Source organism: Carassius auratus, chromosome 38 (assembly GCF_003368295.1).
Source record: "Carassius auratus strain Wakin chromosome 38, ASM336829v1, whole genome shotgun sequence".
NCBI classification, from domain to species: domain Eukaryota; kingdom Metazoa; phylum Chordata; class Actinopteri; order Cypriniformes; family Cyprinidae; genus Carassius; species Carassius auratus.
Genome location: NC_039280.1, coordinates 8,546,330 through 8,559,309, shown reverse-complemented (window position 1 = coordinate 8,559,309; position 12,980 = coordinate 8,546,330). Strand labels below are relative to the sequence as shown.

General features: G+C 37.3%; 1 protein-coding gene across 12 annotated transcripts in view; it reads left to right on the top strand.

The window, feature by feature from the left end:
- The window catches only part of LOC113056922 (transforming acidic coiled-coil-containing protein 2-like), a 35,285-nt gene extending 22,547 nt beyond the window's left edge, over positions 1-12,738 (top strand). For 2 of the 12 annotated variants that reach the window (XM_026223855.1, XM_026223852.1), the window contains exons 10-22: positions 329-479; positions 1,111-1,245; positions 2,461-2,553; positions 3,302-3,361; positions 4,400-4,465; positions 6,021-6,155; positions 6,638-6,714; positions 8,382-8,425; positions 8,635-8,667; positions 10,364-10,524; positions 10,776-10,882; positions 11,039-11,159; positions 11,732-12,738. In XM_026223855.1, the coding sequence (XP_026079640.1) occupies positions 329-479; positions 1,111-1,245; positions 2,461-2,553; positions 3,302-3,361; positions 4,400-4,465; positions 6,021-6,155; positions 6,638-6,714; positions 8,382-8,425; positions 8,635-8,667; positions 10,364-10,524; positions 10,776-10,882; positions 11,039-11,159; positions 11,732-11,797 (1,249 nt within the window). In that variant the 3' untranslated portion in view covers positions 11,798-12,738. Of the gene's footprint in view, positions 1-328; positions 480-1,110; positions 1,246-2,460; positions 2,554-3,301; positions 3,362-4,399; positions 4,466-6,020; positions 6,156-6,637; positions 6,715-8,381; positions 8,426-8,634; positions 8,668-9,232; positions 9,242-10,363; positions 10,525-10,775; positions 10,883-11,038; positions 11,160-11,731 lie in introns of all 12 variants that reach the window. The other 10 variants (XM_026223853.1, XM_026223858.1, XM_026223857.1 and 7 more) reach the window with 10 other exon arrangements.
- The last annotated feature ends 242 nt before the right edge of the window (positions 12,739-12,980 follow it).

Below are 12,980 nucleotides of genomic sequence, written 5' to 3'. Positions count from 1 at the left end.
ATATTTTCTAAAGGTATATTTTGTAGACCACACTCAAAAACACAAAAAAGGTAAAATCTCTCAAAAGTATCAATGTGTGTCCTTAGTGTATTAATATGAATAATTTAGAGGTGAATAAGTTACAAAAATGTGCCTTATAACTTTTGTACATTACGGTAACATCCTAGTGACAGCACTGTACCTTTTTTCTGAGAAGGTATTATATAGATTGACTAACTTAGACTTAAAGCCATAAAACTCAATTCTCATGGGCTCTTTGACAATGATTTACTCATTACTTTGGCAGTGTATTCCATGTGTTAAATTGTGTTGGTCTGATTCTTCACAGGAGCTTTGAGGAGATGGAGGCTCAGATCTCGCAGGGGAAATCACCTGTGCTGCCACCACGTGGTGCTCATGAGTCCTTGGCCTCAGAAAAAAGCAGAAAGAGAGAAAGCCAGTCTCAGAGTCGAACACAGAGCAATGAGAGAGATGGAGCGGTAAGTGCAAACCAGTCAAAATTCCCAAAAGAATCAGTGCCATTAAGGGTGTATTTATTTCATTATCTCAGATAATGTGGAGCTCGTACAATCAGAACACAAGAAAACACCACAATTGTGTGAAGATGGGGTTATTTTTATTTAGTTACTTATAATGATTACACAGCTCACCTGGTGCTTTTACAATGCTACACATTTTTACTTTCAGTCTTAAAGTGACAGTGCATCATAAATAAATAAATCCTTTCATTATTTACTCACCCCCATGTTATTTCAAAAACATATGCTGAATATTTTTTTCAGTTTAACTTGAAAGGAGTAATTTTGACTAATGTACATGCCTCTTTTCTATATAAAGGTCTGTTTCCCAATTAGTAAATAATGACAGATTTAAAAAATATAATTTTTTTTTAATGAACTCTCTCTTTAAGACAATTATTTTGCTAGGCTTGCAGCTTACTCAGGGTCTCCCCACCAGAATCAGTACCCCATAATGTTTATTCATAAGCTTCGTAAACCTATTGTAGAAGTTTTATGATGCACTAGGCTACATACAAGCTTGCCCTGCCTCACTGACACATAGACACCTCCTACTCCTCTTGTCCCTCTTCTGCTCTCGGTCCCATCGCAGTCCCCCATCCAGGGCCCCATGGATCCCTCAGATCTACCCCTCTTAGACAGACTGTCTGATTCACCTACCCCTCTCAGCTACCTGGAGCCTGATCTGGCTGAGACCAACCCCACTGCCTTCGCCCAAAAACTGCAGGTGTGTAGAGAGAAGCCTACCAGCCAACAATCTCTTCTTCCCTGGACCTTTGCAGCTGTGTGTGTGAGAGTGTGTGTCTTCACTCAGCTGTGTTTCACTGTGTGTTTGTTTGTCCCTCCAGTCTTTCATGTTCCTTGTCTGCTTTGTTTTGTCTCTCATTTTTTGTTTGCCCCCTAGTACTGGGGGTCAGGAGATGTTAAAGGAATAGTTCAACCGAAAAGGAAAATTCTGTCATATTTATGGATCCTCAAGTTCCTAGAAGCCCTAACTCCTAGAAGTAAATAGGCACTTAGGCTGGCAAGCTCCTAAATGAGTAAAAAAAACACTAATAGTACACAACAATTCAAAAGTTTGGGGTCAGTATGTTTTTAAAAAATTATAATAATTCAGCAATGATGCATTCAGTTGATCAAAAGTGATTGACTTTTACATTGTTATGAATTTTGTTTTTAATAAATGCTGTTCTTTTGAACTTCTATTCATCAAAGAATCCCAAAAGATCATGGTTTCCACAAAATTATTTTGCAGCACAACTGTTTTTAAAATTGATAATAATAAAAATGTTTCTTGATGGATCATGTGACCTTCTTAAAGCCATTAGAGGAATAAATGTAATATATATATTAAGTATATAAGATATATAAATATATAAGTTATTAATGTTTCACAATATACAATAAGTGTTTTTACTGAATTTGCGATCAAATAAATGCATCCTTGGGAAGCACAAGAGACTTATTTTCAAAATATATAAAAAAAAAAATCTTAATTTTTTTACTATAGTTTCAAGTCTTCTGAAGTCTTCTGAAATTTGATAAAGCACATGGACTACTTTTATGTTGTTATTATGATGTCCTTTGGAGCTATTGGTCCCCATTCACTGTTATTACAAGGCATCTCTTTAGACATTCTGATATCTCCATTTGTGTTCCACTGAAAGACAGAATTTTCATTTTGGCTGATTTATCCTTTTAAAAGTAAAAGTGATAAAACTCCTAGGAAGGGTCAATGGATCTCTCCACATACACAACGTTCACAGTAAAATGTGTATGAGTGTCAGTTTGTGTGTGTACAGTATTTGTAAGCTTTTTTCCCCCTCAGGTTTAGTATTTGCGTGAGGCTGGTACAACTCTAACCCCTCTTTTCCTCCTTACCCCATTCCCACTTCATGGGTCACTCCCCCTTTCCTCCCCTCAACCCTCCCTTGTGGCCCAGGAGGAGCTGGTGCTCGCAGCCCTGAGGATAGAGGCTCTGCAGGTAGCCAAAAACATCACTCAGAGCCCCACTTTGTCCACTGTGTCCCCTCAGGTACTGCGCTGAGCCAGCCCGCACCCGTGTGAGTGTGTGTCCAAGCACGAGTGTGTGTGTGTGTGTGATACCCCCTTCTGAACCGAGCCCCCTGACTGCACCCTTGGGTTTGAGTGTGAATACCCACCCATAAACTACCTCACCATACTGTGGACGTGACATCTCACCCCAGTTCTTTATCCCGGCTCCTGTCCCCTGATTGGTGCTCCTTTTTTCCCAATCCAACACCCTCTTGAGCAAAAGAGGTGTGTTTTTCCCAGGGCTTTGTGACAATCCTGCATGTTCGCTTGGACAGGAGATCCATAGAAACAAATGTCAATGTGACTTGGAAACTTATGCTGTATATAGACTCCTCATTATTAGATCAAATATGAATGGTTTGCAGATTTCATAATTTATATGCTTATCCTAAACAGAATTTTTATAGCTGAATTCCTTGTCACATTCATGCTAGTTCCTGGTTTCGATTTGTTACTAATTTACACTAACTCATTTGAATACAGTGGGTATACAGACCAAATGTATGCCTGGTTTGAGGCCGCTGACGTGGCTTTACATGAAGCTTAGCTCAGATCTGCTTTCAGTCATTTTGGATGAGTGACCGTCTCCTCTGTCTCAGCATCTGTACAGGAAACGGAATGAACAGACTAATCTCGTATACACAAACATGCACACGTACTACAACATCTCTAACATGCCTCAAATTCTGCCGCTCCATTCTCATCATGTTGTCTTGCACGCTTCACAGTCTCGCCTCAAGAAGCCCAGCCCACGCCGCTGGAATCTCAACAGTTCTCGCATGGCTAAAGTAAGAAGGACAGAAAACGTCCCCTCTAAAGTCTAACTAGGTCTAGTCCATATATTCTAATCCCACTGTCCCTGTACCACCTTTAGACTAAACCACCATTAGTCAGAAAACTAGGTCTGCAGACAAAAACATCTCATCCTTCGTCCTTTCTGTTCACTGCACCATAAAAAACTGAATCATTACTAAAATATATAAACATTATATTCTTAGAACCAGACACAGTAGTAAAAAAAAAAAAAAACTTTTAAGAACTTTTTACTCACTTAACTTTTAACTCACAGGAATAAATTACAGTACATGTAATAATATTTCACAAAAGTACCGTTTTACTGTTTTTTTTTTTTATCAAATAAATTCTGCCTTATAATCCTTAAAAAAAAAAAAAAACTTTTTGAACAAACTTTTGACAACAAATTGTTACCTCAAAAATAAATCTAAACTCTTTAAAGGACAGCCGCATACATATTAAAAACACATCAACTCTAACCCATTTTCAGACACATTTAAAGGTGCTGTATGTAAGTTTGACAACGAGTGGTTGAACTAGGTATTGCAGTCCAAATTCTAAATATTGGAGAGGGTTTATTTCCGCCGGTCCCTCCTCCTCAGACTTGAAGCACATGCAGGTTGCCAGATTGATGACACAGGACAGAGCGCACTTGACAATGAATGAAATTAAATTTGCTGTGTTTTCTGCCAACTGGCAACTCGGGGTGCCAAAATACAATTGAGTAAACTGGCAGTGGGCGGGTTTCACAAGTCAAAACAAAGACTGGCATTCTGGCCCGGAACGCACATTTTTTTTAAAGGAGAATAACTGACTGAAGCATTGTTAACAAGTATGTTAACTTAGCATATTTCTTAAATATTTGCAAACATATTATGCTATTTTTATGCTTAAGTAGAGTCAAAATCTTACATACAGCACCTTTAATATGACTATAAACATAACATTTAATAGAGCTCATAACTTTTTTTTTTTTTTTGAGTAATAGGTTTTGTCTCACTCTGTCAAAACTAGTGTGGTTATTTTTGTAGAAAACTGCAGGAAAATCCCCACAGACAGATAGCAAACTCTGCCGCAGGACGTCCCGTATTCCACAGGTATTGTTTCTGCCCCTGAATAACCTCTAGATTTCATTTCCAAAATAGGGTTGATCTTTAATGTATCATAAGTATTTCTAGAATAGTATTAATACATTTTAGGATTATGGAGTGCTTCCATATATAAAAGAGTGACACTGTATTATATAGCTGGAGTAATGAGGTTCAGTGATGATTACCCTGAATTGATGATCTTCTTAAAATATTCAATATTTTAACATACATTATTAGACAACGCTCTTCCTGAAATAGTCTCACAGACACATTTCACATGCTGCCTCAGCACATTCTCCATGACGTGTTCTTTATTTTACCTTTTCATTAGCAGTAATTTATCGTTCATGGAAATACATGCACAGCTGCTCTGAAGATAACAGGAATACACCTCAGCCCCATGCTATACTGAACTCTTTCTTGGCAATACTCATTTTTTAAGCTTTTGTTTCTCATTTGCATTTAGAGTTATTCCTCCGGCTCATTTCTCCCCCTCTGCTATGGTGTTTCCTTGGGCTGGATCACGCATTCAGGGAGATTCTAGATTAGGTTATGCAGTCAGTGCCAAGACTCAAATCTAGACCATGTTTAATGTACAGTATGTGGTAATAGGAGATCTGAGATCATCACTCCAACTCTAAATATGATATTGAAATATATTAATTTTGCAGTTTGTACCTCCCATATGACTATGTGCCTCTTCCATGATCCGAGTGCATTCCAATAATGCAGCAAATGGTATTAGGCCTAAATGCTCCTTGCAGACCAAACATGTGGTGGGCATTCTGTATTTGTACCCTAACACATGGCCCCCCACCTTGTATAAGAGTCAAACTCAATTAATCTCCTAAACCAGCTCTGTTAGGAAGAATTAATCAGCTTTATTCAGCAAGTGGGTTTAAGGGCTAAACATGATGATTATTCAGTAACTACACTCCATCACTGGCTATAAAGAGGCCTTATGCAAACAATTGCTTTCTGAAAATGGTACATGTGAATATTCAGAAGTTAGTTATTAAATTACAGTACATTTACTGACAGTAAATCTATGTTTTTGTTTGTGCCTTTTGAAGCAGATATTCATAAAACATGTCTGACTTTTCCTGTAGGACATATGCCGATAGCGTGTTTTTATGGTCTTTTACGGTCTTTTTTTGTAGCTGGTTGCATTAAAGGTTTTTAAGGATACAGTCTTTTTTTCATGGACTTTAATTAAACTTTGGAAACTAACACAAGGATCAACCTGTACTCCTGCAGTCATCATCTGACACAGCATTTCCTCTCTGACCTGGTCACAGCTGCAAACATTTCATGACAAACAGCTTTTCACACCCATCTCACACTGGGGATTGTCGGTCATAACATTCCAGCGGGCCAGTCGCAACCTGCTGGAGGCTTTTGAACCCAAACTAAGAGCCTGCTCTCCATGGCATTATGGCTTTGCTGAGTAGAACCTGTAGATGATGTGCTGCCTCCCTCCAAGATGTGTACAGTGAATGTTGTTCTTCAGAAATAAACTCACAGGTTTTTCATGGTTCCTCCACAACTCTCTATTACGCAGCAGAGAGAAATGGCCTCACCGGGGGACAGCGGGGTTCCGAAGAGCTCCCTGTATTCACGAACAGGATACATTGAAGGGGATAGCCCTCATCTGCCACGTGAAATGGACCACTCTCTTGGCATTGCCCGAGAAGAGGTATATACTCACCCACTGCATGATGCCACACCACAATAAAAAAATAAAAAAAGCTCTATCTTAGTCGTATTATTTCACATTTTGTGAAAATGTAACTTAAAGTAAATCTGTAAATGTAAATAAGGTGGCCAAAGCCCTGGGTTATGTAATATTTAATATTTTATTCCTTTCTTATGACTGTTTGCAAACTCACAACCACATCTCAAAATCCAATCAACAACCGATTGATAGAACCCAATCTATACCTTAAATTTGTTATTTTTCGATAAACTGTTTTGCTTGGCTGTACACCACTAGAAAAGGTTTGTCACTACTTTCATTTCATCAATATAATATTACCCTGATAAATATGCAAATTCTAAGATTTTTTTACAATGTGAAACATGGGAAAGGACATCCCAGATTTGCGTTAACCCAGAATGACACTAGTTTAACAATTTCCAGGGTGTAAAGTGTGTAAATTAACACTCTTCTTATTTCAGATTGTTGTGAAAGAGAAAGAAGCCATGGAGTGGAAGAGAAAATACGAAGAGAGTAGACGGGAAGTGGAGGAGATGAGGTGGGTGTTCACAAAGGACAGAAATTCCTTGTGCCCTTGTGAGCTATGACGAATGAAGCTTTCGTCACTTGCTGACCCCATTTCTCCCTACATTTCCCATCACTTAATGTCCTCTCTATAAACTTCAAATCAATAAAACTGTCAGAAACGTTCATTCACTACATATGTTCCTCAACCTGACAAATCCCTGGGAATTCAACCGTAAAGGCTATGCTTGCAGCTCCATGCATCAACCTCAGTCCACCTCTCAATCTGTTTATCTCTTTCCTACGTTTTCTTGAAGTCAAGCGTAAACAGAAAGCCAATTAAAGAGGGCCTTAACATGTCAGAAGTGCCAGAGCTGGAGGCAGGAAAAGGGAGGGAATAGACAAAAGATTGAGTTCACCCATCCAGAAAACTCATTAAACTTTCTTGACACAAAATTAAATGCCATTTTAAGGTGTTTTATATTAGATTCTGCTTTACAGTCTCCTAACTAAGGGTTCAAATCAGGTGACAATTTTATTAGATGTTTAGCATTTTTGAAGTATTTGTCACCTCGCTGCACTTTTAATAAAAATGCAGTGTTGTCTAATTCAGAAGACAGTTGATTGAACCACGTTTTAAAGCTGTCCTTTTGTATTCAAGGGGCAAAGTGAACAAGGTAATCGGGAAGGGTTGCAGATTACAGCCAGCTGGACTAGGCCTTGTTAGTGTGGATAAGAATGGGGCTTAGTTCATTAGCGTGATTGGGCTCAGGATAAGGAAGGCCTAAGAGGCTAAGGAAGACATAGCTAATCCATCCGCTTACTGTGCTGGCAACCTGCTTTATTCCAAGCAAGTTTTTTCTGCCAGCCGAACTCTTGTAGTCAAACACATGACATAACAAATGCCAGTTTCCTGACCTTTCACGTAACCAACCTTATTCAGTATTTCATTGTGACTTTCACCTCAGAATGCACTGCTCTATTAGTTTGCATTTGGGTTATCAACCAGTCCTGACACCTGGCACAGAGAGGATCTTGCTGTATGCGTGCAAACAGATAAAAAGTCTAGCTTGGATCGTTTGACTTCCAATTTGGGACACTTTCAAATGCGGGTCTAAATCCTGTTTACACCTGGTATTAAGATCCGTCTGTGGTGATCCGATCACAAATGGTCAGCCAAGATTCATACTGTAGCTAGCAGGAACGTGTGTCAAATGCGCCTACTGGGATCACTTGTGATTGGATTTCGAAGGGAGGTCTCTGACTTCGTGAGTACCTGCATCACTTGCTGCGTCAGTGTGTTATTGCATGTTGGGAAATAAAAAAGTAAAGGATCTGAAAAATGACAAGATTATTTATTTTAGAGATGAAGTCCAACCATATTTTCTGTTCATTTACCACAGTATGTGGTTCCGGTGATCAGATCACAAAACATTTTGGACCCTGCTTACACCTAAATTTCATACTTACTACTGTGAGCAGATCATCTGAAACCAATCCAGGTGTGAATGGATGAAAATACTGTAAATATTTTTTAGATAATATATATATATTTTTTTATATAATATTTTTTGTAACAATGTAAAAGTTCTTAAAAAGATCTGATCTGGCAGTATATATATATATATATATATATATATATATATATATATATATGCACCTTATTTGTTTTGTAAATTGATTTTTGCTTATTCTTTACAGGAGGATAGTTATGGAGTATGAGAAGACTATTGCAGAGATGATTGGTGAGTATTGATTGTTAAATATGATTTCATCACCTCCTGGGGATTGTCAGTCTGTGTTTTGTGAACACTCTCAGGCACTTCTGCTTCTATGTATCTGTGCTTTTCTTCTGCTACACTGCTATAAATGAACAGGCACAACCCTTACCAAGTCATGCCACACCAACACGCATATGGAATACGTTATTGTCACTTTCTCATTTAATTTGCAGACAAATCTATTATGCCTCTGGACTCAAACACTGGTCAGTTACAAGCACAAGCCTTCATGTCTCCTTTTATAATCCACTTGACCTCAAAATATCTATATGTCCCTTACCAGTTCTCACCCACTGATAGATTAATCTGATTTCTTTGCCTGTCCAGTATTTATGGCCATGTAAATACTGTATAGGCTGTGTGCATTCTTACATTTTCAGATTGTTATACTGAGTGCCTGGTTTAACCTTGACATGCTTTTCTCTCTTTGTACAAAGAAAAACCTTTTTCATTCCCTTTTTATGTTCTTCATGATGAAAAACCATCCTTGATATTCTGCTTCCCAGCTGTCGGTCATTTCTTTTCACTTTATTTTGTGTCTTTGCTTATAATTTCTTTTTTCATGGTTTATTTTCTCTGCCACTTTTCTGGCTCTCACCACCTGCTTCATTTTATTCCACAGTATGACACTTTCATTAATTTTAAAATTCGTCTATTTTTCTGACACGCTTTTTTCTCTCACATGTCCCACCCTGCTGGCTTGACTTAATGCCGTCCCTTTTTTCTGTTTTGCTCCCTCCGTCCCCCATAAATATTTGATAAATCACTCAGGCATGCCTGGTAAGTAACAGCAACTCTTTATTTTCTTTGTTTGTTCTGCATCCACCACATCTGACAGTGACAGACAGGGAGAGTTTTCTCTTACTATAACCTGATACAGTCTGTCTCTCATTTCAGTATCATCTGGTTTGCACTGCTGGTCTTTATTATAGACCTCTTCTATCTTCCATTAACAGCTCATAAGTGTTCAGGAAACTACTCTAACTGTAACTTTTGGCCAAAATACAATTAAGTACACTCAAGCTTGAAAAAGTACAGTAAATAAAAATTATCACTGTTGCTTAAAAAAATAGCTTTATATATATAAACTTTTAATATAAACTTATATATGTATTTTTTTTTTTTTTTTGTGGAAACCATAATCTTTTTCCAAGATTATTTGATAAATACCAAGTTCAAAAGGACATAATTTATTTGAAATGGAAATATTTTGTCAATTGAATAGATCCTTGCTGAAAAATTAAAAAAAAAAAACTTTTTTAATCATGTACATTTAGACTAAAGTAATAAAACTAGAAAAAATGTATATAACCGATTATAAAACATGTGGTAGTATTTATTTAGAGGTAGGGAAGAAGTGCCACACAACTGGGTAATGATTCTGTTGAATCAGTAAAAGGTTTTATTTTTTTATTTTTATTTTTTACCAGTTTGTTAAGATGATCCATACAGCAGATTTTCTACAATTAAATAAAATGCAACTATTTTTATTTACTTTTGACTATAAACTTTTTATAATGTTTCCCTAAAAAACAGTTTAGAGATGCTGAGTAAATCTTTCAAAGGTCTTCTCATCCCACCATGTTTCCGTGGTTTGGACATCTTTGAGTGTGTGTGTGTGTGTGTGTGTGTGTGTGTACAGTATGTGTGTGTTGTCTGCATGCATCATAGAGATGCAGAGTCGAAAACTGCATTTTCATTTGTCATTATCAGCGATTTAGACATAGTGGTGCAGGGTATAATTTCATATCTTATCTACCCAGAGGAGCATAAAATCATCCTCTGCCACATCCAAAAGCAGATTTGCACATCAATTTGATTGATTGTTTGTTGTGTATTGTACAGGTATATCTAGTGTAATATGATCTTAATGCGTTTATGTTTTTTGTGTGTATGTCTCAGAGGGTGAACAGAGAGAGAAGACTCTGTCTCATCACACTATCCAGCAGTTGATCCTGGAGAAGGACCAGGCTTTGGCTGATCTCAACTCCGTGGAGAAATCTCTCGCTGACTTGTTCCGTCGCTATGAAAAGATGAAAGATGTTTTGGAAGGCTTTCGGAAGGTGAGTCGCTTTACACTGAGATTGATAAAGGCTGAAATCATTGTGGAATCATTCCATTTTGTAGCTCAGTAATTTGTTGTAATTCTAAGATAAATGGAATATTCAGTGAGAAAAATGTCGATCAGGGCTTGGTTGTTATTGATTGTGGATGTTGCATACAAAAATGAAATACAATGAAAACTATTAGGCTCTAGGTTCAAATTATGTAATAGCTTTTGCTCATTTACCATATACTCTCTTTTTTCCTTCAGAATGAGGATGTGCTGAAGAAGTGTGCGCAGGAGTATCTGTCTCGTGTCCGTAAGGAGGAGCAGCGCTACCAGGCCTTGAAGATCCACGCTGAGGAGAAACTGGATAAGTACGTACAGAACTTTCACATGCATGTGTTTTTAATATGCTTTGCTTTGTACAAGGAATGACAAATGTTAAGTGAATTAAGGGTTAGACTTGCACTGTGCGAGAGTCCTAAGAAAAATGAAATGATGGCATGACTCTGACTATGTGGCACCCGCAGGGCGAATGCTGAAATCGCTCAGGTGAGAGTCAAAGCCAAGCAGGAGCAGGCAGCGTATCAGGCCAGTCTGAGGAAAGAACAGATGAAGGTGGACTCACTGGAGCGCACACTGGAACAAAAGGTTCACATGCTCATGTTACAGGCATTTTGTTGTTGTTAAAACATTTAGTTAATTTTTAAAGTACAGCAAACAAATATTTGATTTAATTTATATATATGCTATTTATGGCTGTATATAAAACCAGTGAAAGTCACAGAATAAATACGATTTAGTAAATGTTGTTAAATTATCTTATGCTTAACAAGGCTTCCATTTATTTGATCAAAGGTTAGAACAGTAATATTATATCTTTATAATGATTTTCTTTTTTTATATATTTTAATTTTAACTTCTTGCTAAACAGCACAACACAGATAATAGTAAAACATATTTCATAATAAAATGATTGCTGTAGGATCATTTGGCACTGAAGACTGGAGTGATGAAATTTTTTCAGTGAAAATGTAGCTTTGGCATCTCAGGAATAAAAGCTGCTAAAAAGTAGAAAGCTGCTTTTTTAAGGTTAAAATATTTCACAATTTTACTGTAATTTTTGATCAACATATTGTAAGAAACATCTTTCATCTTTTCTAAAAAACAACAACAACAACATTCAGAGGTTAACATGATTTGTTTTTGGATTCTGTTTATAGAATAAAGAGATTGAAGAACTGACCAAAATTTGTGATGAACTGATTGCCAAGATGGGAAGGAGCTAGCCGTCTGTACCACACAGAGAGACAAAAGAACAATAACTGGACAAGAGTGTAAAGATGAAGGAGCAAGGTTCAATTGTTTTGGTGTTGTTTTTTCCTCTTACTAATGATAAGAATGATGAACTAACCAAACAAAAAGATCTCACACTACTGACGTCTTCACATAAAACTGGAGTCACCATGACTGGGAGAACGCTAGTCTATGGCTGTAATTATTTTCTCTTCATTTTAATATGTTAATGTACACCACCTAACCTATGTTGAGGGTCTTGTGAAAGTACTCCCCATCAGTAGACTTTGTTTTAGTCTCTGTATAGCTCTCTCTTCTCTCTCTCTCTCTCTCTCTCTCTCTCTCTCTCACACACACACACACACACACACACATGCAGAGAGTATGTGTTTATAGTGAGTCTGAGGTGATGAGTGCTGTTGCCATGACAACCACTGATGGAGCCGACTGTTAAACTGATTCCCGTGGTTCCCTCTTCTTAACATGAAAACAAAAATGACCAGAGAGAATATATATATATATATATAATATAAAACAGATGAATTAATCATTCAGTTGTCACAAAGTGGTATTCATGATTATAAAAAAATGCATGTTGTAGGCCTTGACGGTTTTGTAAATATGAAAATGACTTGAAAAAAGTAAAGGAACATAACTGCAGATTTTGATACTGTTAGTTTATCTGCTTCCTTGTGTATGTTTGTAGATACTTGTTGTTCATTTGTTTCGTTGTCTTCTAGCAACACTGATGTGTGGTTTTATTTTTGGATTTATTTTGATATATAAATGAACCCACGTGTGACTGTCAGTGGTTCTGAGCTAATTTAATCTGAATGGTTTTGTCTCAGTCCTGCTAGAGCTGAAGCTTCAGACAAATGAAGCTCTTTCAGCTTTACAGGACATGCTTATGAAGTGCAATAAAAGATGGCAATACAGCTTCTGTTTATCCGACACCTATCACACAGACACAGGCAGTATGTGAAATGTAAAGGCTTGATGTTTGATGTGAGAACAATCACATTTACTGATTCATTTAGCAGATGCTTTTAGCCTCCCACTAGGGCATTTTAAGAAAGCAATGTTGTTAATGAACAAACAATGAATCTTGCTGACATGATCCTACGCATGTGCATAAAAAGATGCATTAGTTAGCTGACAGATGGGTCTTAAAATCCC